The 27,174-nt window shown below is 40.1% G+C and overlaps 1 protein-coding gene across 1 annotated transcript in view; it reads left to right on the plus strand.

Moving 5' to 3' along the window:
* Positions 1-27,174, plus strand: part of SH2D4B (SH2 domain containing 4B) — a 207,532-nt gene that overhangs the window by 67,696 nt on the left and 112,662 nt on the right. The window contains exons 2-3 of the mRNA XM_020977363.2: positions 12,087-12,246; positions 12,903-13,050. Coding sequence (XP_020833022.1) covers positions 12,146-12,246; positions 12,903-13,050 — 249 coding nt within the window. The 5' untranslated portion in view covers positions 12,087-12,145. The remainder of the gene's footprint in view (positions 1-12,086; positions 12,247-12,902; positions 13,051-27,174) is intronic.

Consider the following 27,174-nt stretch of genomic DNA (forward strand, 5'->3'; position numbering starts at 1 on the left):
TTATGGAGCAGGAATTACTGAGGGCACAGTGGAAGAGTTGCTCAGATTTGGAGTGGGGGCTTTGGGAGGGGGATCGGGTGGAGGAGGATGGAAGCAAGGAAACAGGCGGATGGAGATTTAGAATCACTGAGATTGGAAGAGTGCTCACCACTGAGGAATGAATCCACAGGAGTAACAGTGCTTAGAGAGGAGGTCATCGATTAGACTGATGTCTCCCTCAAGGTCCAGTCTCGTGGCAGGTGATGATGTTGTTTCTTGTAACACTTTAAGAGTCCTTCCTCACAGCAGTCAGGAGTGGGAGAACAGGAGGTGGTGCATTCTTCCTTATCGGTGCTGGAGAAGGGCCTAAAGGGGAGGGGAAATGAAGGTGGTCCTATTCCTGTGGTAGGTCACTACTGGAGATGCCTCTGGCACAGGACCACAGGTAACCCGGAGGCAATTGAGGGGTCTTGTCCCCAGTGGCATCTGGTCTAGCCGATGCTGGAGATAGTGCTGGGGCATGAGGTCAGGAAGAGATTTGGAAGTCATCGATATAGGGGTGATGGTTGAATCTAATCTATGGGAGATGATGAGACGATGAGATGAGAGAAAGAGAGAGAGAGAAAAAGAGAGACAGAGACACAGAGAGACAGAGACAGAGACAAAGAGATAGAAAAAAAGACACAGAAAAATAGAGGTAGAGACATACACAAAGATAGACAGACAGAAGCAAAGAGAGAGACGGAGACAGAGACAGGGAGAGAGAAAGAGAGAGAGAGAGAGAGAGAGAGAGAGAGAGAGAGAGAGAGAGAGAGAGAGAGAGAGAAAGAGAAAGAGAGAATATAAGCAGAAGAGGAGACCCTAGCCCTGGAGATAAACCCACTCTTAGTGGGTGGAAAATTTATGATGATTCAGGGGAAGGGGGAAAAAAAGCATTTATTAAGCACCAATTATATTCCAGGCACCGTGCTAAGTGCTCTACAAATATTGTGTCGTTTTGGTCCTCATGATAACCCTGGTGTAGATACTATGATTGTCCTAATTTTACATCTGTGGAAACTGAGGCAGATAGCGATTAAGTGACTTGCCTAGGGTCATAAAACTGTTAAGTATCTGAGGCTGGATTTGAATTCTGGTCTTCCTGACCCCAGGCCCAGCACTCTATCCACTGCTCCAACTGGTTGTTATATTATGCTGCTGCTGCTGCTGCTACCACTACTAAGCAAAGAAGAATCTTAGGAGTGTCAGGAGGAAAACCAGTAGGGAGTAAGTGTGTCTTGGAAGCTAAAGGAAGAAAGAGTTTACAGGACTAGAGAGTAGTCAACAGAGTCCATAGCTACAGAGAGGCCAAAGGTCTCTGGGGAAAGGTCATTGGAGTTCACAATTAAGAGATCACTGGTAACATTGGAGAGAAAATTTTCAGGCTGGTGACTCAACCTTCCTGAGTCTCAGCTCTCCCATCAGTAAAGTGGGAATAGTAACAGATCTTCACAGAACTTTGTAAGCCTTAAAATGTTCCATAAATGTGAGATATTATTACTACTAGAGCTGAATTGCATTTTTCCAGTCACTCTGTTGTGCCTCCTCCCAACTCCCCACCCCACCCCCACACCCCCATCCTCCCCTTGTTTTGTTGAGCTCTGTATATCCAATGTCTTTGCTTCTGCCTCCTGAATGAATCCTTTTATTTCCCTAATCGTTCCTTTTTTGGACTCCCTCCAGTGTAGCTCTGTTCTCTTGCCTCAGAGATGCGTCAAAGGTGGTACAGTGTTTCAGCCCTCCTTACCCCACTGAGTGGCTATCTCCTGACTCTTTTGTAACTCAAACCCATGTAGGTTGGGCCACAGCTCAGAATAGCCTGAGTGCTTTGGCTAAGGCATGTGCTACAGATGCATCTAACGTTCTCTCTGCTATCACCCTGTCATCTAGCATTACTGCTTTCCAGGTTTCTCTCACCTAGGAGCTAACAAAGCTTCAGATTATTTTTACCAATGAGAGATGGATTAGACGTTCCCCCCCCCCGAGTTTAATTTCTTGGTTCTTATTTTCACATCCATTTCTTCCACCTTTTTATTTCTCTGATATAATAGACACAGCTTAGTGCATGTCCACAAACATTCCCACAGGAAACCTTTATGGACATAATGCTTTCTCTCCCTTTTTGTAAAATCGTTAAGTTGGTCAAAGTTATCTTTGGTACCTGCCAGAGTACTATTAGGGGAGATTCTGAGTCACAGAATCAAGGACTCAGAGATTATAAGATCTGAGGAAGACTTCAGTGTCATCTAGTTTAACTCATACTTAATAAGACATGGGTCAGGAGGACTCTTTTGTTGTTACTCAGATAGGCCAATAGGTGGCCTTTGGGTGTATAACGTTGATTCTGTTTGTAGATCTGCTTATTTTAGCATTTATATTCTACTTAAAATCAAATAAGATGCAAAATCCTGCTGTATCAAACACTTGTCCACACAGCACTAGGGCAAATCTTACTTTTTTCATATTGAGCCACTGATTATCACACCCTCTCTCTCCCCAAACTGTTGGTTAGAGCATAGCATGAGTAAGGCCAAAGGAATAGAGCCCATTCCCATTTGGGTCAATTATTTTTTTCTGGTACATGATTACAGGCCATGCTTATGGCTATTCTTTGAAACAGTCATTGGATTTGGAGTCAGTGGCCATGGCATCCAAACCTAGTTGTGCCATGGATGGCACACGCCAACTTGCCCGGCATTCTCATTTCTGAAATTTAGCTTTCTCAACTATAAAATGAAGAGAAGTTGTGCTGATGGGCTAGGTGACCTCTAAGTCCCTTAAGATCATACTATCATAGGGTTAGAGCTAAGAGGGGCCTCAGAGGTCATCTAAATACCCTTATTTTTTTTCTGCTTATTAGTTCTTCCATTTTTACAATTTATTTTTAGTTTTCAACATTCACTTCCACAAGATTTTGAGTCCCAGATTTTCAGCCCATCTCGCCCCTCCCTCCACTCCAAGATGGCATGCATTCTGAATATCCCCCCCTAGTCTGCCCTCCCTTCCATCTCTCCCCCGCTTCTCTTATCCCCTTCCTCTTTTATTTTCCTGTAGGGCAGGATAGATTTCTGTACCCCATTTCCTGTATTTCTTATTTCCCAGTTGCATGTAAAAACATTTTTTAAACATGTGTTTTTAAAACTTTGGGTTCCAAATTTTCTCCCTTCCTCCCTTTCCACCCACCCTCATTGAAAAGGCAAGCAAATCAATATAGGTTATACATGTGCAGTTATTCAAAACACTTCTGAAGTAGCCATGACGTGAAAAACTGACTCTATTTCCCTTAATCCTATCCCACCCCCCATTTATTCTATTCTTTCTTTTGACCCTGTCCCTCCTCAGAAGTGTTTGCTTCTGATCACCCCTTTTCTCAATCTGCCCTCCTCTCTATCTTTCCCCTTCTCTCTTGTCCCCCTTTCCCCCTATTTTCCTGTAGGGCAAGACAAATTTCCATACCCAATTGAGTGTGTATGTTATTCTCTCCTGAAGCCAAATCCTATGAGAATAAGATTGACTCATTCCCTCTCTCCTTCCCCTGTTTCCCCTCCACTGTAAGAGCCTTTTCTTTTTATTTTTGTGAGATAATTTATCCCGTTCTACCTCTCCCTTTCTCCTTCTCTCAGTATAATCCTCTCTCACCCCTTAATTTTATTCTTCAGATATGACCCCTTCATCTTCAACTCACCCTGTGCCCTCTATCTATCTATCTATCTACATACATACATATAATTTTTTTCCCTCCAACTACCCTAATACTGACAAAGGTCTCATGAGTTATAAATATCATCTTTCCATGCAGGAATGTAAACAATTCAATCTTAATAAGTCTCTTACGATTTCTCTTTCCTGTTTACCTCTTCATGTTCCACTTGAGTCTTGTATTTGAAAGTCACATTTTTTATTTAGCTCTGGTCTTTTCATCAAGAATGCTTGAAAGTCCTCTATTTCACTGAATGACCATTTTTTCTTTCTGGCTGCTTGTAATAGTTTCTCCTTGACCTGGGAACTCAGGAATTTGGATACAATATTCCTAGGAGTTTTCCTTTGGGGATCTCTTTCAGGAGATTTGTGGATTCTTTCAATTTCTATTTTGCCCTCTGGTTCTTGATAATTTTCCTTGATAATTTCTTGAAAGATGATGTCTAGGCTCTTTTTTGGTCATGGCTTTCAGATAGTACAATAATTTTTAAGTTCTCTCTCCTGGATCTATTTTCCAGGTCAGTTGTTTTCCCAATGAGATATTTCACATTCTCTTCTATTTTTTTTCTTTTAGATTAGTGTTACAGTGCCTTTATTTCTCAAATTGTCACTAGCTTCCAATTGCTCCATTCTAATTGTTAAGGAAGTATTTTCTTCAGTAAGCTTTTGGACTTCCTTTTCCATTTGGCCAATTTTTCCTTTTTAGGGCATTCTTCTCCTCATTGGCTTTTTGGACCTCTTTTGCCATTTGGGTTAAGCTATTTTTTAAGGTGTTATTTTCTTCAGTATTTTGTTGGGTCTCCTTTAGCAAGGTGTTGACTTGTTTTTCATGGTTTTCTTGCATCACTCTCATTTCTCTTCCCAGTTTTTCCTCTGCTTCTCTTACTTGCTTCTCAAGGTCCCTTTTGAGTTCTTCCAAGGTCTGGGACTGATTCATATTTTTCTTGCAGGCTTTGGATGTAGGAGCTTTGACTTTGTTGTCTTCTTCTGGTTGTATATTTTGATCTTCTTTGTTACCAAAAAAAGATTCTATGGTCTGACACTTCTTGCGAGTTTTGCTCATGATCCCAGCCAATTATTTGAGTTATAAACTCTTTATTAAGGTAGAGGTCTGCTTCCAATATGGAGAATGTACTGTCCCAAGCTTTGGGGGTTTGTACAGCTGTTTTCAGAGCTACTTGTAGGGACCTGTAAATTTTCGGTTCTTCCAAGGTGGTATGATAAGGGGCAAGGTGTTTCCTCTCCACTGACACTACAAGCTCTATCATACCAGCTGACCTCCTCTCCCCAGGACCGCCCCTCAGAACTGTGACCCAGATCCAAGTACGGGCAAAGTAAAGATTCCTGCTTCAGCACTGGCAAAGAGATCCCTGCAATCCTCCCCAGATCAGCCACAAGATTCCCCCTCTCAGTCTGTGGGCTGGAAGCTCAGGAGGCAGCCTCCATCTCGGGCTGAGCTTGGGGAATGGGGCTGAGACATAGCTTCTCTCTCACCACAGAAACAGACTTTTCCCACTGACTTTCTAAGTTGTCTTTGGCGGTCGTGGGATGAGAAGTCTGGAAACTGCCACAGCTGCCTGCGATTCAGTCCTCTGAGGCCTACTCCAGGTTAGCTGAGGCCTGTGTGCCCACACCAAACTGCGCTCTTCTTCCAGCCTGTTGTGATATATCTTTCCAATCAACCATCCAGGTTGTCTTGGGATGTAAATTTGTTTCAATCTGTTTTTTTGTGGGTTCTGCTGCTTTAGAATTTGTTTAGAGCCATTTTTACAGGTATTTGGAGGGATTTGGGGGAGAGCTCAAGCAAATCACTGCTTTCACTCTGCCATTTTGGCTCTGCCCCCCTCCATACCCTTAGTTTAAAGGAAATTGAGTCTCTGGCAGCTTGTGATTTGCCCAAAATCTTATAGGTAATTAAAGGAAGGGCCAGGATTCAGACATTAAATTCTTTGACTCCAAATCCTGCATTCTTCCCCATTATACCATAAAATAAAGGAATGTGCTACAGCATTGAAGAATTGGGTAGATATCAAGAGTATATATCCTCACAAAAAATAGAGAAATTCACAGCAGGGCTTTTACATACAGAATATCAGGTAACATATGTTTAAAGTCAAGTGAGCAATTAAGAGTGTGTTTCTGAGTTTTTATTTTATCTTATTTATTCTATTTTTTTAAAGATTAGGTCTCCCTATCTTGACCAGGCTGGATATCAGGGGCTCCTCACGGACTCAGTCCCACTTTGATCATCATGGGAGCTTCTAGTTTCTCTACTTCCTTACTGGGGATGGTTTGTTCCTCCTTAGGAAATGTAACCCTCCCCTTACTTTTCCCCATCATCCATTCTCAAGGGCTCACCATTTTAATGTCAAGCTTAATACAAACATCAAATCAGCTTAGTCTACTGTGGCTCAGAATGACTGAGCTTAAGAAATCAACCAGCCTCAGCCTCCCTGGTAACAAGAATTATAAGAATGAACCATTATATCCAGCTCAGAGAGTGTTATGAAATATTGGAGGAGCAGGAGGTCAACTTTAGTGAAATGGATAGGAGGAAGTAGGCCTTGGTTTAGATCTTGAAAGATCAGTAGGACTTGGACAGGTAAATACGCATTTGGAAATCATTTTGTGAGCAAAGATACAGAACAAATTAGTGAAATTTATAAAAATTACTAATGAGTACCCATCAGGAAAAGCCAACAATAAGCCAACCAGGGTCTATTAAATACTTACAATGTGTCAGACACTCTGCTAAGCCCTGGGAATACAAAGAAGGTTTTAAAAAAGAATACCTATCCTCAAGGAGCTCACATTCTATTGGGGGAGACAACATACAAATGATTATGAACATAAATGCAAGTACAAGGTAATCTTGGAGGAAAGGCACTAGTAATTATAGGAGGAGTGGTATAAAGGCTTGGACTGAGTCTTGAAGGAAGCCATGGAATCAGGAGGTAGAGATGACATGGGGCAGTATTCTAGGCATGAAGGATAGCCAATGAAAAGGCACAGATTTGGGAGATGGAATATTGTGTTTGAGGAACAGCAAGATGGTCAATGTGTTGGACTCTAGAAGGAAGTAAATAAGAAGATTGGAAAGGTAGAATGAGGCTAGGAAATGAAGGGCTTTAGAAGCCAAACATATGATTTTAGATCTGATCCTAGAAATAATATAGCGTCACTGGAATTTATTGAGTAAAGGAGTGATAAGGTTCAGACCTAGGCTTTAGGAAAAAAATCACTTTGGCAGCTGAGTGGAGGATAGACTGAAGTAAGAAAGAATTGAGGCAAGGATACCAAGTCAGCAAGGTATTGCAATAGTTCAGGTATGAGGTGACAAGGGCCTGCATCAGGGTGGCAGCTGTAAGAATAGAAATAAGGGGACGTATATGAGACATGCTGTGAAGGTAGAAATGCTAAGACTTGGATTGGATGTGTAAGTTGAGTGATAAGACAACAGGTTGGATATGTGAGTTGAATGTGAGTGAGGGGTCAAGGGCAATGCCTAGGTTGTAAGTCTGGGAGACTGGGCGAATGGTGATGAAAGTAATAGGGAAGTTAGGAAGAGGGGAAGAGTTTTGGGGAAAATATGAGTTCTGTTTTGGATGTATTGAGTTTAAGATATCTATAAGACATCCAGTTTGAGATGCACAGGTGCAGGGCAGGAGAGAGATCAGGGCTGGATAAATAGAGAATCTAAGAATCATCTGCACTGAAATGATAACTTAATCCATGTGACCTGATGTGATTACTAGACTGAGAAGAGAAGGCCCAGGGCAGACCCTTGGGAGACACCTATAGTTAGTGACAATTTTCTGGCAATATTCAAATAGATCTGTGCTGTCACTGATATGACTATTTCACCCAAAGATTACTATTTCTATAGAAATGAGTTCCATATATATATAGATATATATGTATCTATATCTATATCTATATGTATATATATCTATATCTATATGTATATGTATATGTTATCTATATATATCTATATCTATATCTATATCTATATCTATATCTATATCTATATCTATATCTATATCTATATTATCTATATCTATATCTATATCTATATCTATATCTATATATATCTATATAGATAGATAGATAGATAGATAGATAGATATCTCCATATATCTATCTATCTATCTCCAACCTTGGCCTCTCTCTGGAGTTCTAGTCATAGACCACAACTGCCTGTTGGGCATTTTGAATCCTCCTATAGACATCTCAATTTCAACATGTCCAAAATATGATCCCCTCCCCACTTCTTTTCTTAACTTCCTTATTTCTGTCAAAAGACATCATTGCGGTCACTGAGATTTACCATGCCAGTGTCATAACTGGATCATCACTTTCCCTTACCCCATGTATCCATTAAGTTGCCAAGTCTTGTTGACTCCACCTCCATAACACTTCTCATATTTGTCCCCTTCTCTTCACTTATACAACCAGCACCCACATCTAGCACCAATCACTTCTTGTAGAACTACTGAAATAACCTCCTAATGGGTCCTTCTATTGTTCCTTCTCCAATCCATTCTCCACATAGCTTCCAAAGAGAAACTGATCAAGCACGGGTTTGGCCATGCCATTCTCCACCTCATTAAGCTCCAGTGGCTCCCTATTGCCTCTAGGATTAAATGCAGACTCTTCTATTTAGCCCTTAAAGACCTTCCCACTTTGTCTTCAGCCTCCCTTTCCAGTTTTATTATGTTACTCCCCCTCACGCTCTATATGTTGAGTTCAGTCAAACTGACCTTTTTGCTGTTCCTCACCGATAACACTCCATCTTCAACATCTGTGGCTTTGCCCAGGCTTCCTTACATGCCTGTAAAGCACTTCCTTCTCATCTCCACCTCCTACAGCTACCAACAAACATAAAAATATGCCCAAAGCTAATATTTAGAGAAATGTCAATTAAAACACCTCCTAGGTTCTACTTCACACCCATCAGATTGTCAAGGATGACCAAAAAAGAAAAATAAAAAATGGCAACTATTACAGGGGCTGTGGGAAAGCAGGCATATTTATGCCCAACTGTTGGCAGAATTGTGAATTGGTCCAGCCATTCTGGAGAGTAATTTGGAACTACACCCTCAAAATGTGCATACACATTGACTCAGCAATGTCTCCACTAGGCCTATACTCAAAAGAGATCAAAGAAAGAGGAAAAAACTTGTGTGTGTGTGTGTGTGTGTGTGTGTGTGTGTGTGTATAGCAGTTCTTTTTGTAGTGACAACTGGAAACTAAGGGGATGCCTATCAATTGAACAAAGGCTGAACAAATTGTGGTATATGAATGTAATAAAATATTGTTATACCATAAGATGTGGTGAAAGAGATAATTTCAGAGAAACTTGGGAAAGGTTCTCTGAACTGAAGTTGAATGTAGCTAACAGAAGTAAGAGAACAATTGATGTAATATAACCACATTGTAAAGTAAAACAGCGGGACAGCTAGGTGGCACAGTGGATGGAGTGCCGACCCTGGAGTCAGGCAGATTCATCTTCCTGAGTTCAAATCTGGCCTCACATACTGACTGGCAAGTCACTTCACCCTGTTTGCCTCAGTTTCCTCATATGTAAAATGAGATGGAGAAAAAAATGGCAAGCCACTCCAGTATCTCTGCCAAGAAAACCCCAAATGGGGTCATGAAGAGTCAGACGCAGCTGAAAAACTACTCAACAATAACAAAGTAAAACAATAGAAATAACAGCAGTGACTCTGAAATAAAAGGTCTCTGATCTATTCAATCAACTGTGATTCCAAAAGAGGGGTGGTGAAACATTCTACTCACCTTCTTATAGAGGGGGGAATAGGCTAAAGCTACACAAAAAGACCAATGTGGGAATTTAGTTTTGCCTGATTATATTTATTTGTTATGAGGGTTGTTCTTTTCCTTTTTTCTCCAGTGGGGTGGAGGGAGGTGAGAAGAGGGAGGAGACATTTGTGATAAAGCTGCCTAACAAAAAAAATATCCTTGAAACATTAAAAAGAGAATTCACAAAAGACAAAGAAGGAAGGCCTGAAGGAAACAAAGAGAAGTAGGACAGCTTTGAAAGTTACAAGTTGAATTTATTACATACTTAATAAGAAAAGCTGTATGAAATAGAGATGTGCAGCTTTACACGTAATCTTTTTCTCTTATACTTTGTATTTGGAAATGCTCATTTTATTATAGTACATGTTGAATTGAGAAGTTTTTAAAAAGATATATAATTATCTAGCTTCTTTCAAGATGTAATTCCAACACCATCTACTACATGAGGCCTTCACTAATCTCTCAAACTGCTAGTTAAGTGCCTTTCCCTCAAATTCCCTTGTATTTACTTATGTATAATATATACATACATATATGTACATGTTGATAGAAGGCCCTTGAGGGAAGAGACTGCTTGATTTTTGTCTTTGTATTCCCAGCGGCTAGCATGGTACCTGGAACATAGCATGTGGTCTCTTGATTGACCCTTGTAGATGGCAACCCGTCCATGCTTGTCGTATCAAGACTCCCCTTTTACTCAAGTGTCTCCATGGTGCTTTTAGGATCAAAATGCTTCTGTCTAGCTTTTACAACTCTTCACAATATGGTCCCTTTCTACCTTTCTAGTCTTGGAAGCACAGTGCTAGGCACATACAGAGAACTTAATAAATGCTTATTGACAGACTTACTGATTCTTGTCAGTCTTCCTGTATGTTTGCTAAAGGGAGTCTACTCAGTGTGCTGGGGGGGAGGGGGGTGGGCTTCTTTTGACATTGGGAACACACAATGGAACACACAAGTTGTTCATTGGTTAGCTCTCTTGCCATGTGACCAGCCTAATTTCTTTTTTGATTGTGCATTTCCTTGATTAAATCTTTTAATATGATCTCTATATATCTGGTAATATCTGCTATTAAACCAAACAATCTGAAGCCTGGAAGGTGATCTATTTCCTCTGCCTCTGGCCAGGCTAGCATCTCTATCTTTCCAGAACAAGGCTCATACCTTGGCCCATGTGATTTGGTACTTGTGGTGTTTTGGCTTTATAGTTTACTTGTTTAAAAGGTATTCCCTTCTAAAGACGAGCTGAGCAAGGCAAGATACTATCAGATCCAGGCTTGCCCATTTCAAACAGAGGCACTCTCCTCCTGTTTTTTCCTCATTGGGTATACTGTGAGGCTATTGCTTAACCAGAATTTGAATTTTTCTTTGCTGTTTTTCTGATTTCCTTTTTACCTGATCTCAGTTGGTCCTCACAAAATCCAAGTGAGCTAGGTGTTATAGATCAAATGTAATATTTGTAAAAAGCAGTTAGCACATTGCCTGGCTCGTAGTAGGCTTATTCTTTCTACCCCCTCCCTATATTCTTTTTCAGTCTATAATAATGAACACAACAGAAAACCAGACATCTTTGCCTCCAAGCCCATTTGTTGTTGTTTTTGTACTGGAAAGTTACATTTTTTAACACTTCTTTCTGCAAGATTCATCTACCCATGTCTCCTTATATATTGTCATTCTCTGCCCCCAGCCTCTTTCAGACAATAAATTCTCAGAGGGCAGGGACTGAGAGGAAGTATGGTATAGTGGTAACAATATTCTGTGGGGAGACAGGAGACCTGGGTTCAGATCTTGCTTTTAAAAAATATATATATACACACACACACACACACACACACACACACACACACGCACATACACATACACACATATGTCCATATACACACACACACACACACACACACATACACACACACACACACACACATATATATATATATATATATATATATATATAAAAAATTAATTTATTTTTAACATTCATTAAAACTTTTTTTTTTTTGAGTTCTAAATTCTCTCCCTCCTTCTGGTCCCTCCCCTACCCCAAATCTTGCTTTTTTATTTTTGGAAATTTACTAGTTGATGTCAGGGGGAAAAAAAACAAAAACAAACTTCCTAACAATAAGAGCTATTTAAAAGTGTAACAGGCTGCTCTAGGAGGTAGTAGATTTCTCCTCATTGGTCATCTTCAAGCAAAAGCTAGAAAACTATTTGTCGGGTACATTAATAGTGTAGATTGTTTGCCATGGGCAATTCACCATATCTCTCGGAGTCACAGTGTCTTTATTTGGAAAATGGGGAAAAGAATACTCTTCTACCTACCTTATAGAGTTGTTGTGAGAAAATTGTTTTGTCAGTATAAATATGAGTGGTTATCACTTAACTTTGCATTTCCCCTAGTGTCTAGCACAGGTGCTTAATATGTACTTATTAAATTGAATTAAAACCCCATTTGGTGTTAATATATGTATTTGCTTCAGCTATTTTCTAGCCAACTGACCTTGTGTTATTTTCCTTCCCCTCTCCCTGTTTTGGGGTGTGTATCACAGCGAACAGTAAACACATTCAATGGCTTCATGGGATAGATGGTGAAGTTTGGGTCTGGATTATGGGAGAAGCCCCAGGCGACAAGCCATATGAACAGATTTCGGAGGAGCTGATAGCAGAAAGGGCAAGACGACAGGCCCAGAAGGAGGCCGAGGAACTCTGGTGAGGGGACACAAACATGGTGTCATGGAAAGGCCACTCACTGACTGCAAGACAGAGGACCTGCAGTCTAAATTTCAGTCCTGACACTTTTTAGCTATTTGACCTCGGGCAAATCACTTTACCTTTTTTCCCTGTAAAATAAGGAGTTGGACAAAATGAGCTCCAAGCTCCCTTCTAGTTCTAAATCCTGTCATTTTAGGACTGCATTTGATGGAGGGAAGCCAGAATGGTGGCAAGATAATAGGCTTTGCAAGATTCAGGGCCTAAATAGATTGGTTTCTTGGCAGATCCTGGGGTGACACTTATGCAGTTAATTTTCTGAACAGAAGAGCAGATGAAGACACTCTTTCTAGGAAGGGTTATCTGAGGGCCTTCTTGAAGCATAATTAGCAAGGACTAAAATTTTGGAGTGGGCTCATTATACTGTAGGTATTGGACTTTCCTGTCCTTACCATACTTTGAAGACTATCTTGAAGTGAGCTGTTCAGTCCCCCAGCAATTTTATCTAAGAGTTGCTAAAAAATCCGATATTTTTGTTCCCTCATATCAGAAATTTAAGTGGCAGTTGTATATGGGTATTTTTAAAAAGTTGTTTTCTTCTTTTTGTTTGCTTGTTTCAAAATAAGAGCTCATGTTTATTGGTATTCTCTTGGAAGGAGACAAAAGGAGGCAGAAATCACAAAGAAATTCCGGGATGCTATGGCAAATGAGAAGGCTCGTATTTTGGCAGAGAAATGGAAAGTAGAGATGGAAGACCGAAAGGCAGCCAAAGTTCTGGAGGAGAGGATCCATGAGGAATTCAAGGTTGGCCAATATTCATTTAGCGCATTTGTCTTTACTCTCCAGACCCTTTACTCTGAGATATGAGTGGACTGTGACTTATTTATGATTCTTCTGAAAATTGGGGGTCCCTGGTTGTTTTATAAAACAACTGAATTTCAGAACTAAGGAAAACCTGGCTCTGGTCCACCCTTTCAGTTTACAGGTGAGGAAACTGAGGTCAAGAGAGGCCAAGTGACTATTCCCAACATCATATGCTTGTGATTTATATCTATATCAGAGAATCATAGAATTGACCTCAGAGGCCAATGATTTCAAATCATACACAAAAGCAGTCTACACTATTAACATACTTGACAAGTGGTTTACAATCATTTACCGTAACTTGTTTAGTCATTCCCCAATTGATGGGCATCCCTTCAATTTCCAATTCTTTGCCACCACAAAAAGAGCTGCTATAAATATTTTTGTACATATAACTCCTTTTCCCTTTTTCTTTGATCTCTTTGAGATACAGATCTAGTAGTGATATTGATGGATTAAAGAGTATGCACAGTTTTATAGCCCTTTGGGCAAGGTTCTAAATTGTTTTTCAGAATGGTTAAATCTGTTCACATCTCTACCAACAGTACATTAGTGTCTCTGTTTTTTTCCCCACTGTAACTTTATTCTAATGCAACCAGCTTTGACCTGCAATGGACATCTTCCATTCCCTGGAATATAAAATCATTTTTTTAGGACCTATGATTTTGTTCCTAACATGTTATGTATTAGAAGACAGCTAGCCTAAACTTTTCAAGTTGTAGGTGAGGAAACTGACACTAGTGAGATTTGTGCGTAAGACAAAGCTTAGTGAGTGAGACAGAACCACTTAGGTGAAAGGGACTGTGAAAGAAAGAGCACCCCTGATTTTCTTCCAAGGTAGAGAGGGTGGTAGCTTCATGCTTGAGATGTTCCTTTACCTCTGTTCTTTAGAGCAGTGTTTCTCAGCCTAAACTCTACCATGGAAAGGGCAGCTTCTTTTTGTTTCCAGAGGTAGTGGGCTCCCCAAATTGAAGATCCCCAAATAGAGGTTGAATGACTATTAGAATGTCATGGGGGAATGGGGGGCACTCCTGCTCAAATACTCATTCTTCGATCTCTAAGAAGTTTTTGATAAGTAACTTGCCAGAGATCACAAGACTAGTTAGAGGCAGAGCTGGCGATAGAACGAAAGTCTCCTGATTCCCAGGACAGTACTCTCTCTACGTTACCACTGACCACTGCAGGCACAGTAATAGTAATAGATAGAGAACTAGAAGGGATGTTCGAGATCATGTAGTCAGACTCCCTCATCTTACAGATAAGGTCACCAAGTAGCAGAGAGGAGAAGTAACTTGTCCCAAGGTCAGCAGGTGAGCTCATAATAAAGTGGCAGAGCTGGGTTTCTACTACTGTTCCTATGATTCCAAGAATCCCTTTTACAATGCCATGTTTCTTTCCATGTCTTTGGAAATATTCTCTGGATTTCCCCTTCTCTTTGATCTAAGAGGCAGCATAAAGTGCTCTCTAGAGCACTAGACTTGGAGTCAGAAATACCTGGGTTTAAATCTCACCTCAGACATTTACTAGTTGTGTGACCCTGGGCAAATCACTTAATTCCTCTGTGCCTCAGTTTCCTCATCTGTAAAATGAGGGGGTTGGATGTGATGACCTCTAAATTCCCTTTTAGCTCTACATCAGTGATCCTGTGATCATTATTTAAGCATCACAGATAGAGGATTCAATTATGACTTGACTCTGTGACAGCTTGGGTTCTTCCTTTGACTTTCTCTATTGTGCTACTGATTTCAAAGGATGGGAAATGACAGGCAGGCACTCTGAATACCAGGATGCCATTTGGTTAAAAAATCTCTTCATGTTTAACTGCAATCACAGAAAGCCCTTAAGAAGTGTGACTTTCATGAATGATTCAATCAGGGTACAGAATGAAATGAAGATCAGTTAACAAGCCCACTTTAACAAGTTTAAAATATTTAACAAGTCATTAATCATCCTTTTGCAGTGATGACCACAGCATATTTAAAATGGTCTCAGAAAAGGGGATGGAAAAAGCCTGAACTCCATTAAAGTTTCATTATCTTGAAACATTCAGATTTGCAAAATGAAAGCTCACTGTCCATTCAGGTGATATGTTTAATTTCCAACCAAATTGCCTCAAAGCTGCCTACCTGGGGGTAATCAATTGCTTTTCTAACTCTTGATGGGTTTAGAGGTTTAAAGTTGGCTAGACTAGATAAATGATGTTTGCCATTATCAGAGTGAGTGATGATCCCAGTTTCCCCCTAATTTTACTACCCCCCAACTCACTTAGCCAAGTGATATTTAATATATAATGCCAGAATCTAAGTGTGATAGCTATGGATTTGGCATTTAAGAACCAAATGTTTTTATGCATCCTCTATTGTGGACAAATAAGCATGTTTTAAGTAACTGGCATTAATTGCTCGCTACATGTTCCAAGAGTATAGTGATGCACTGAATACCTATTGTCCGAGGCCCAGCATTACTGAGTCCTGAAAGGCTCGTTGCCAGAATGGTCTCAGAGTGATGAATTTTTTGACCACAGCAACATTAGAAGACTCTACTAAACTGTAGAATTGTGATCTGTGCGAGTGAAGGGAGTGAGCACCTCTATAAAAGAAATCTGAGTCTTTTAATATTGAAGTAATGTTCTAAGAGGGGATGGGAGCTGGAAAATATGTACCTTGCTACAGGCAATGGTGGGCCAGTCCAGTTGAACAGGGGCTGAGAGTGGAGCCAAAACACAAGATGCAATACAGAACTTTATTAGAAGGTGCCATTCTTCAACAATAACAATAAAGGGAGGATGCTAATGCAGTGGCTCACATCTCCTGAAAGGTTGTCTACGTATACTGGATTTACCATGCTAGATCTGACCAATGGCTCATTCTGGCTATGATTCTGCCTCTGAATAGAAGGTTTTAGAAAGAGTAGCTAATTGCTCTCCTTGTAGTCAGGGACTATATTTTCCTTGCGTCCTCCAAGGTCATAAGGTCCAAGGTACATTGTAGGTCCTCAATTGAATGAATAAATGAATGAATGAATGCTGACAACCTAAAATGTTAGGAATATTTCCTTCAAATCTGTGATGGGTCCATCGTAATTAGATTTCCACTCAGCATAAGAAAGGCATTTCTAATAAGGAGTGCTGTCCCTGATTAGAGAAGATTTTCTCTCAAACTCAGTGAGTTCTCTATCACTGTAAGTATTCAAGAGTGTATTTAATGGGGTGCATGGGGTGTTCAAGGAGGATTAGCACCTCTGGTGTGAGGGCTTGCCAAGTCCTTTTCAGGGCTATTCATCTACTTTTGGTGTCTACCTGGCACTCGACTCTCACCTGTGGCACCAAGAAGCTGTAGCATGCACACACCTTGGTACACTGTCTCAGCAGATGGGGTAAACCAGGTTGAGGGTAACCAATGGGCCTCCAGCAAATTGATGAGTCAGGGAAGTGTCTACCCCAAGCATGTGAAGACTTCCCTGGTGGGTTAGGGGCAGCTAGGTGGTGTAGTGGATAGAGCACCGGCCCTGAAGTCAGGAGCACCTGAGTTCAAATCTGGCCTCAGACCAAACACTTGACACTTACTAGCTGTGTGACCCTGGGCAAGTCACTTAACCCCAATTGCCTTAAGAAAAAAAAAAAGACTTCCCTGGTGGAATGGGCAGTTGAAACCAATTTGTTTCAATGGCTACGAAGGCCACTGAAGCAGGTGCTGTGGAGTGCTTAGAACTTTTGTCAGACATTTAGGTGCCAGGTCATCCACTGCATCCCTGGACTTTGATGACTCTGGAAGAGAGTGAGGCTGATGAATTTGTGCAGCTCTGCCTCACTTAATCCAATTCCCACAGGAGGAGAACTATCACCCCGTAATGTTATTGGTCCTCTCCAAAAAAGAAGGGCAAACAACAAAAAAACCAAATATTGAAGAAGTGGAGGGGGGAAGGTTGATAACGTTAGTAATGTAGGGAGATCTTGTGTTTTGGAGAAGAGACTGACCTAGATAATTTCTGAAGTTCCTTCTAAATGGGAGATTCAATCATTCTATGAGTCAATGGATCTGGGAGATGGATGGCATGCTGTAATGGAAAAGGGTACAGAAGTTAGCAGTTAGGTGGTACAGTAGATAGAATGCTGGACATTTAATCAGGAAGAAGAACCGAGTTCAAATCCTGCCTTAGATACTTGCTAGCTGTGTCACCCAGGACAAGTCATTTAACCTCTGTCTGCCTCAGTTTCCTCATCTATAAAATGAGGATAATAATAACAGGTGGTTGTGAGGATCAAATTAGATAATATTTGTAAAGTGTTTTACAAACCTTAAAACTCCATATAAATGCTAGCTAATATTATTACTAGAATTAATGAATACAGAAGCCTTGGGTTTTAGTCCCAGCTATGAATTTTACTACCCAGAAGCAAGTTATATCTCTTCTGTAATATGGAGGTACTTTATTATCTACCCCAAAGTGCTCTTGTGAGGAAAGTGCTTTGTAAATCCTGAGGTATAAATACATGCGAGGAAATTATTATTATTTAGCTGCTGCTTAGCAGCTCTAGTGCTTAAAGGTTTGCGAAGCCTTTATATGTGTTAAGTGTTTTGTATGCACTATATGATTTCATCCTCACAACACTCTTTTGAAGTTGGTGCTATTATTCCTAATTTTACAGATGAAGGAACTGACACTGAGAGAGGATAAGTGACCTGTTCTGGGTTACACACTGGTCAATGCCTGAGGCAGGATTCAAACTCAGGCTTCTGACTCAAAGGCTAGTGCTCTATCTGCTGAAATTATTTCCATTTTCAGCCTTCATTTCTCAGAGTAATAGGTTCTTCTTATACACTTATCTCTCTTTTGCTCCTTCCTAATTTCCTCCTCTTTGGCTTCCCTGGCTTCTTTCAAGTCATAGCTAAAGGCCTGTTGCAAGAAGATTTTCTGGGTCTTCCTTGATCTCAGTGCCTTCCCTCTGAGACCATTCCTGATTTACCCTCTGTGTGTGTATACGTGCACACACATTTATGTGTATATACACACATACATGTGTATGTACATGTATACACATGCATGCATGTGTGTTCACACTATACACATGCATGTAATACATATATGTATTTGCTTATATGTGTTATATATATCCACACATTGCTATTTACCTATCTATTGAACTATCTATGTGCATGTTGTCTCTCCCATTAGACTTTGACCATTAGAACAGGGCCTTTTTTCTCCCTTTTCTTTATCTCTCCAGTGTACATAGTCAGCACTGTCACACCACGGTTGAAGGTGTCCACTGGAATCTCAACTTTCTGTATGGGATGAAAGTCTCTGGAAGGTGACATGCAAGTGCATGGATGGATTGTATATTTTAGGAGATTTTTCAAAAAGGTAGAACCTAGGCTTAGCCAGAGGCTCTGATGTACTCTGATGACAACGGCCAGGAAATGGACACCAAGTCAAGTCAAATTAAAAAACATTTATTAAGCAATTATCATGTGCTGGTACTGGGCAATGTACTGCAGATATAAATGCAAGTAAAAAGACTGTCTTTGGCTTCAAGGAAATTACATTCTCATGTAGTAATGTAGCTGTTTGGTCATTTTTCAGTTGTGTCTGACTCTTCATGACCCCATTTGGGGTTTTCTTGGCAGGGATGCTGGAGTGGTTTGCCATTCCCTTCTCTAGTTCATTTTACAGATGAGGAAACTGAGGCAAACAGGGTTAAATGACTTACCCAAGGTCACATAGCTAGTGAATATCTGAGGCCAGATTTGAACTTAGGAAGATGAGTCTTTTTGCCTTCAGCCTGGCACTCTATCCACTGTGCCACCTAGCCCTAGCACACAAAAAAGGATCTGAAAAGGGGGGAAGGAGGTACCCATGCTGATGATGTGGTAACAAAATCTAAAGAATGAAAGATGACTGGTCTAGGCCTTTCCTCCAAATGGAGGTCCTGGAAGGAACTTATCAAGGAGACAAGAGAATCTCAGAGGGTGAAAGAGAAGGGAGCTAAAGCAACCCTGCTGGTGTATTTTTGAAAAGTGTGGTATTGGAATACAGCACTTCCTAGGGTGGCTAAGATGGAAACAGCTTCATCTTTTCTGAAAAAGGTCCCAGGAAAAGCACTAAAACTGATACTTATGTATAATGCTAAGCGTAGGAGGCACTTAAAATATTTATCCATTGATTGATTTATAGGGCCATTTCCATGAGCAGATAGTAATTGAGGAAGTCACTCCTATGGCTAAGGGCCAGAGTAGGACCATTTTACTATCTTTTTTCATAATGTACTATAACTTGAAATCTGGGAGATATTTACTCACTGGGAAACATAGACTCCTGGAACTGGAAGGGACCTTAGAAATCATTTAGTTTATCTGCTTCATTTTAATGAATTAATCAGATTTGTTAAGTGTGATATGTGTGAGGCACTGTGTGAGATTCTGGGGTTACAAAGAGAAAAATGAAAGTTTCTTGGATTAGATTCTATCATATTTTACAGATACCAAAATATAATAATAATAACTATCATTTTATAGTAGTTTGAGGTTTGCAAAGCGTTTTACATATGTGATTTCATTTGATCCTCAGCACAAATGAGGACCTACCTGGGAGGAAGGTGCTTTTATTATTCCCCATTATACAGATGAGCAAACTGAGGCATAGAAGGACAAGTGACTTGCCCAGGGTTACATAGCTAGTAAACGTCTGAAGCAGAATTTGAACTCAGATCTTCCTGATTCCAAGTTTGGCACTGTACCAACTATCTGACGATTATAACTATAATCATCATCACTATTGTCCTTATTGCTGTGAGGAGCTATGTGCACCCCTGTGATGCATTAAAGTTGAATTTGCCTGTTTTCCCTGTTCCTCAGCTCTCATGGATGTCATTATAGTTTGCTTTAATAGTCTGGTTTAATCACAAGTAAGAGACCTGGCAGTATTCAGAATTAGGCTTTTTTTTTCCCTCTTCAAGTGCTAAGTAATGGGTGATCATTTTTTAGTCTGGTATGTTTAAGATATAGCTACAATTGTTAACTCTTTGATACTGAGGCAAGTATCCACAGGTCTGGTGACTCCAAGTTTGTTTGTCCAACTAAACATGTGAAGTGACCTCTCTGTTGTCTCTTCCTACTTTGGCCTTCTCTCATCAGTCTATGGGAGATGTCAGGAGCCCTGGTCCCTGTTGGACATCTGTCAGGGAATCACCTCCTGCTCAGTGATATTTTCCATTGGCAGTAGGCAGGTGCATGACCTATGTGGGTCATGTATGGTGTGAAATTACTGCTGAGTTATCAGGATGAGACAGACTAGATTAGGTGAGCTGCTAAGAGAGCTGGCCTGGGCCCAGCAAGGTCTTCTGGACTCACATGGAAAAAATATCCATTCTTCATCTTCTCAGGATTTTCCTGGAAATGGAATAGGTTAATTAAATTGAATATTTCATGTTGGCTTAGATATTCATATTTTTAAAATAATTATTGGGAGAAATGAAAAAATTGACATATTTAGTGAATGCCATCACTAATACTATAATTGATAATGATGTTGATAGGAATAATGATAATTGCTCCTTGATGACCTCCCTCCTGCTTGGGTAAAACAGTTACAGTTGTAATAATATTGGTTGGCTAAGTGTATAAATTGGAAGTAGGAATCTATTATTTTGACAATAATACTACATATACCTCCTTTCTATGCTGGTCACATTACCAGGACATATTCTATTCCAAGTGCTTGGCCAGTTGAATTTCTATTTTTATAATGAGTTTATTTCAGATTCTCATGGATTTCTCAAAATAAAATGAATGAATAAAGAAACATTTCTTAAGTGTCTGTTGTGTGCCAGGCATTGTGTAGATGCTGGAGAGACAAATACAAAAGTGAGGTAGGAGTTGACACAGGCATTTATTAACTGTGTGACTCTGGGTAAATCACTTAACCTCTCTTAGCCTCAGTTCCCTCATCTGGAAAATGGGGATAATAATAGCAACTACCTCACAGGGTTGTTGTGAGGATCAAATGAGATAATATATGTAAAACACATTGCAAATGTTAAAGCACAATATAAAGGCGATGATGATGTTGGTGATGATGGTGATGGTGATGGTGATGATAGAAAGATAGCATATATATGTAAGTGAGAACCAGGAAAGATGATTTTGCTCTGGGGAGTCACAGGGCTTGCTAGCAGAGTAATAAAGTAGATTGTCATGGACTTCTCAATAGCAATGGCAGTATAGGATTGGATAAGCAGATTGGGTTACCATTCCCAGAGCAAGGTCTGGAAAGTGGAAGGGTAATTATAGTATTGGAGGGAGGGGAATATGTGTGAGATGAGTGCAGGGGTAGGTGGCAAGAAGTCCAGGTAAGGCCTGAGTTTCTTGGTGGATGATTAAATGAGATATGAAGAGTGATCTGGGACCTTTAGATAGGCGAGTTCTCGCTGACTCACTGATAAGGACAACTCAACCCAGGGCAGAGTAAACATCCTTTAGCTTTTAAACTTTTTTCTTCAACTTTTGTCTTTTAAATGTACTCTAGCAGATTCACCATCTTAGGGTGGGAGAAATAGCCTTGAGGAAGTCCTCTGAATAATTCAGGCATTGCATAGAATTACCTCTTCTCCCAGTAAGAGAATTTTCAAAACAAACAACCTTTTTCCCTAATCTGTCCTTCAGTTGTTTTCAGTTGTATCTGACTCTTGTATCTGTATGTGACCCCATTTGGGGTTTTCTTGGCGAGATGCTGGAAGGGTTTGCCACTTCCTTCTTCAGCTCCTTTTTTACAGATGAAGAAACTGAGGCAAACAGGGTTAAGTGACTTGCCTAGGGTCACATAGCTAGTAAGTATCTGAGTCTGGATTTGAACACAGGAAGATGTCTTCCTGACTTCAGGCCTGGCAATCTGTCCACTGCATCACCTAGCTGCCCTGAAAACAACCAATCTGCCTAGAAGATGACAATTCACTTTAAGAAGTGATCTTCATCTTTGACTATGCCCAGGGACAAAGATCTTTTAGTCTTTCTTCTGGTTCTCCATCACAACATAGTGATAAGCTCATCTTGCATCATGCTCGTGATCTTTCCCTTCCCCCCAAGCATTAATTCTGCCCCTCAGAAGATCTTCAGGCCCTTATTACAGAATCCGCTCTTCTACACCAACATGCATTAAGAAACCAAAAGGTAGAGAAAATGCTATTTTGAAGTGCAAAGGCAGTGGAAAGGCCAGAAGATAATGTGTTAGGTGTTTCATTTGGGGCCTAGGAAAGTTACACATATGTGCTAAATGTTGGGAGAAATAGAACATTTTGATATCTTCCCATGTTTGTTAAAGGAATCTCTAAATTATGAGTCTTTTTCCTCTTTCTACATGTCACTTTCTTGCTCAAGAATCTTCAGTGGCTTCCTATTAGCTCTAGGGTAAAATACACACTCTTCAGTATGTCATTCAAAACCCTCTGCAGTCTGGGTCCAACCTAACTTTCCAGGTTTATTTCAGGTTGCCATCCAAGTCATACATGAGCCTCTAGGGGATACAGGAGAGAATGCAAAGTGAGAGATTGAAATTCCCTTAAAGAATTTGACCTTGGGTATGTGCTCCATACATGCTCCCCTTATACTTAGAGCAGTATGGAGGAGATAACAATTCCACAACTGAATAACTAGCAAGGATTGCTAGATCTTTCTCTTCTAGACATATTAGGTTCAAGAAAATAAGATTGGGAAAACTTCCCTTCCCTGATGGCTCATCAGATCACCTTTTGAAGAACTTAAGAGCACAGCAGGAAGTCATTATCAGATGTAGACTAGGGTTAAGGGTGGGTATCAGTGGAATCATGGTATTTGAAACACGGATCAGAATCATGGGCTAAAAGAGGAGTGGGGCAGCTGCAACAAAATTGATTTTGTTGGACATTCTGACTCTACTTCCTTTTTTGGCAAACCAAGGCAAAGTCCTAGGTCTAAAGGTGGAAACAGTGTGAGAGACTACAGACTGGACAAAGTCCACAGCTTTCCAGAGAGTAGGAGTAAAACCATATTGAGTTCTGAGTCAGAGTAAAAAGCTCTGAAAAGAAAACGGGGCGAGCCCCCAGGCACTAGGACCCCTGAAACTATTTTGCATTTACTTTTTATGTATTTTGCATTCTGAATGCATAGTTTGTTTTCTCTGGTAGGATATAAGCTCCCGGAAGCTCAGGAACCATTTAGTTTTTGTCTTTCTATCACCAGAGGCAACATAGTATAGGGAATGGAGGGAGTCAGTCTCAAAGCCAAGAAAACCTGGATTCAAGTACTGCCTCTAAGGCTGGGGGTAAGTCACGTACCTAATTTCTCAGTGTTCTAGTTGGAGTGTGAAACTGAAATAGAAATAGATCCTGGTGGGCTGTATATTGACTTAGAAAACCACATATTAACATTATCTGTGTTGCACTGAATTTTCTTTTTTGGGGGGAAGAAGGGTATCAGCTAGATGGCTCAGTAGATAGAGTTCTGGGTCTGGAGTCATGAAGACTCATGTTCCTGAATTTAAATCTGGCCTCAGACATTTACTAGCTGTGTGACCTTGGGCAAGTCACTTAACCCTGTTTGCCTCAGTTTCCTCATCTGTAAAATGAGCTGGAGAAGGAAATGGCCAACCACTTCAGTATCTCTGCCAAGAAAATCTCAAATGGGGTCACAGAGAGTTGGACAAGACTGAAAAATGACAATAACAAAAATGGAATTTCTGTTTATTTTGTTAAACATTACATTTTAATGGCTTGGGCAGTAGAGAGTTTGCTCAGTGTGCCTCTGTAGACAACAGACTAAGTAACTTGCAGAGAAGGTGCTAATCTGCATTAGTAGAGGGAGTTCCTTATACCAATGGAATCAGATATCCAGTCCCTATTCCATTCCTAGGGCTTAGTCTAGGGGTGGGGAACTTGTGGCCTCAAGGCCACATGTGACCTTCTAGGTCCTTGGGTGTGGCCTTTTGACTGAGTCCAAGTTTTATAGAACTTAATAAATATATTACAGAACTTAATAAAAATTCTTTTATTAAGAGGATTTGTTCTGTGAAGTTTGGATTCAGTCAAAAGGCCACACTTGAGGACCTAGAGGGCCACATGTAGCCTCGAGGCGACAGGTTCCTCACTCCTGGTAATGCAATTCAGGGCACATGATAAGCATTTAATGAATGATTATCTATTGGATTGCTATAGATCCCTGAAACAGAATACACGATGTTTTACTGCATACAGGCACAACAGCTGAAGTCATTCTAAATCCACCCACTGTACTTGGTATTTGGCCAAAGTTTGAGTGAGGGCCTTCTCTTTAGTGATGGGTCACTGGGGTAGTGTCAACGCTTGGCTTGATCTTTTCTCAACCTCGAACAAAAACATTAGGAAGACTTTTATCATCATCAGTCAACACTCGCTGAGAATAATGTTTGCACCTTATGTACTTTAAAGAGCCTTTCAGAAAACCATCTTGGACCCGTTTGGTAACTAGTCCTTCCTCATTAAAATGCTTCTTAGACATGCCAACAAAATAGGCCAATCAATTGTTAACAAGTGGAGAGCTGTCAAGGAAATAATGGATTCCTAAAAGGATCCATTAGGTACGTGAAGATAAGAGAGCTCTCAAGGAGGTCTGTTAGAAAAGTGGGGCATGTTTTATAACCAGTGTCTCTGATAAGGGTCTCATTTCTAACATATATAGAGAACTGAGTCACATTTATAAGAATATAAGTCATTCTCCAACTGATAAATGGTCAAAAGGTATGAACAGGCAGTTTTCAGATGAAAAAAATTAAATCTATCTATAGTCATATGAAAAAAAATGCTCTAAATCACTATTGATTAGAGAAATGCAAATCAAAACAGCTCTGAGGTATCACATCACACCTATCAGATTGGCCAATATGACAAAATAGGAAAATGATAAATGTTGGAGAAGATATGGGAAAATTGGAACATTAATGCATTGTTGGTGGAGTTGTGAACTGATCGAACCATTTTGAAGAGCAATTTGAAACTATGCCCAAAAGATGATAAAAATGTACATATCCTTTTACCCAGCAATTGCACTTCTAGGGCTGTATCCCAAAGAGATCACACAAATGGAAAAGGACCCACATATACAAAAAATATTAATAGCATCTCTTTCTGTGGTGGCAAACAATTTGAAATTGAGGGGATGCCTATCAATTGGGGAATGGCTGAACAAGTTGTCGTACATGAATGCAATGGAATACTATTATGCTATAAGAAATGATGAGCAAACAGAGTTCAGAAAAGCCTGGAAAGACATGTATGGACTTAATGCCAAATGAAGTGAGCAAAACCAGGAGAACATCGTATGTGGTAACAGCCATGTTGTACAATGACTAACTTTGATAGATTTAACTCTTCTCAGCAAGGCAAGGATTGAAGACATCTCCAAAGGTCTCATGATGGAAAATGCTATCCACATCCAGAGAAAGAACTATGGAGTTTGAATACAGATTGAGGCATACTATTTGCTCTTTTTTCTCTTCTGTTTTGTTTTTGTTTCTTCTTTCTTGTGGTCCCTCCTATTGGTTCTAATTCTTATCTTTTTGGCTAGGCAAGCACACATACCTTAAATATGAGACCATAGTGCAATAGATATCACAAAGCAGTACATAAGTAAATGCCTAAAGAATTGTATAAATGAGAAATATGTTGAAGGGGAGGGAGTGAGGAAGCATGGTATAGTAGATAGTGCTCTGAATTCAAAGTCAGAAAGACCTGGGTTCAGATCCCTTCCCTATTACTTACACTCTGTGACTGTAGGTAAATTACTTTAGCTCTCTAAACTGGTTTTCTCATCTGTAAAATGGACATTGTAGTACCTGCCTTACATCTTTATTGTGAAACTCATGAAATAATGTCCCCTGACACCCCCATCCATGACTTTTAAAGTCACTTTTTCCCCTTGGTGGAATGTAGGCTCTTTGGTTGTGGGAAGGACTTCTTTCTTCTCTTTGTATGTTCCTACCACAGTGCTCTGCGTATAGTAGCCATAATAAATGCTTGTTGAATTTAATTGAGCGATCAGTGTGGGTCAGGGCAGTCAGAGGAGGTTTTGTGGACGAGTTGAGACTTGAGCTGGGCCTTGCATAATTGTTTCCTAATATATCTAAATAGCTGTTTCTAAGTGGAAAGAGATTGATAATCAGAATTAAGAACTGTTAGAACTGGAAGGTACCCTATAGATCATCTAGTCATAGATTTAAAATTGGGAGGGACCTCAAAGGCTGTTAAGTCCAACCCTTTCTCTTTACTGATGAGGGTTGTAAGCTTAGGTGACTTGACCAAGGTCATGTAGGTAAACAAGGCCGGGATTTGAATCCAAATCCTCTGATTCCATGTCTAGTGATCTTTGTGCTATACCACATTGAGGAAACTGGGACCCTGAGAGATAAATGACTTGTTCAAGGTCGCACAGGTCATGAGTAGCAGAATTGGGATCAGAATTCAGCTCTTCTCATTTCAAGTCCTTGGGTCTTTCTAGCGTGAATGCCATGTTTGCTTCAGAAACTCATTAATTTATACTAAACTATGCTTGCTTCAGAAACTGTATATTCTTTCCTACATATTTCTCTCTTAAATGCAAAATTTATTTCACTACATAGATATATAAAAAAAAATAAGCGAGAGTATCTCTATATCAATAGTGACTTGTACCATTTATCTACCTCTAATAACTCATCATGGATTCATTATCAGAACATTACTGGGAGTAGCCTAATGAGGGATTGATGTAGATACAATACTGCTTTAACTGAAATACTAATGTAACTTTCCTATTGATCAGACATTATTTTCAAATGCTACTTGAAGGGTTTTTAATCTTTATCCAGAAGTTGCATGTGTCTGAAGAACAGACATTGGGATCCAGACTACAGCCTTCAGCTTGTGTAAGAGTTTGCTTCCATGATAGATATGCCATCAATCAACAAAGACCTTGGTGTGTTTCCTATTGGATTGGAAAGACTTGTGTTTGGAGGTGTTTCCAAAGCATGAGAGCATCCCCCCATAGGTTTTCTCCAGGCCTTCTGGTTTCTGTGATGTTGTCT

The sequence above is a fragment of the Phascolarctos cinereus genome, unplaced genomic scaffold (genome assembly GCF_003287225.1).
Source record: "Phascolarctos cinereus isolate Bilbo 61053 unplaced genomic scaffold, phaCin_HiC Scaffold_3;HRSCAF=262, whole genome shotgun sequence".
NCBI lineage: Eukaryota > Metazoa > Chordata > Mammalia > Diprotodontia > Phascolarctidae > Phascolarctos > Phascolarctos cinereus.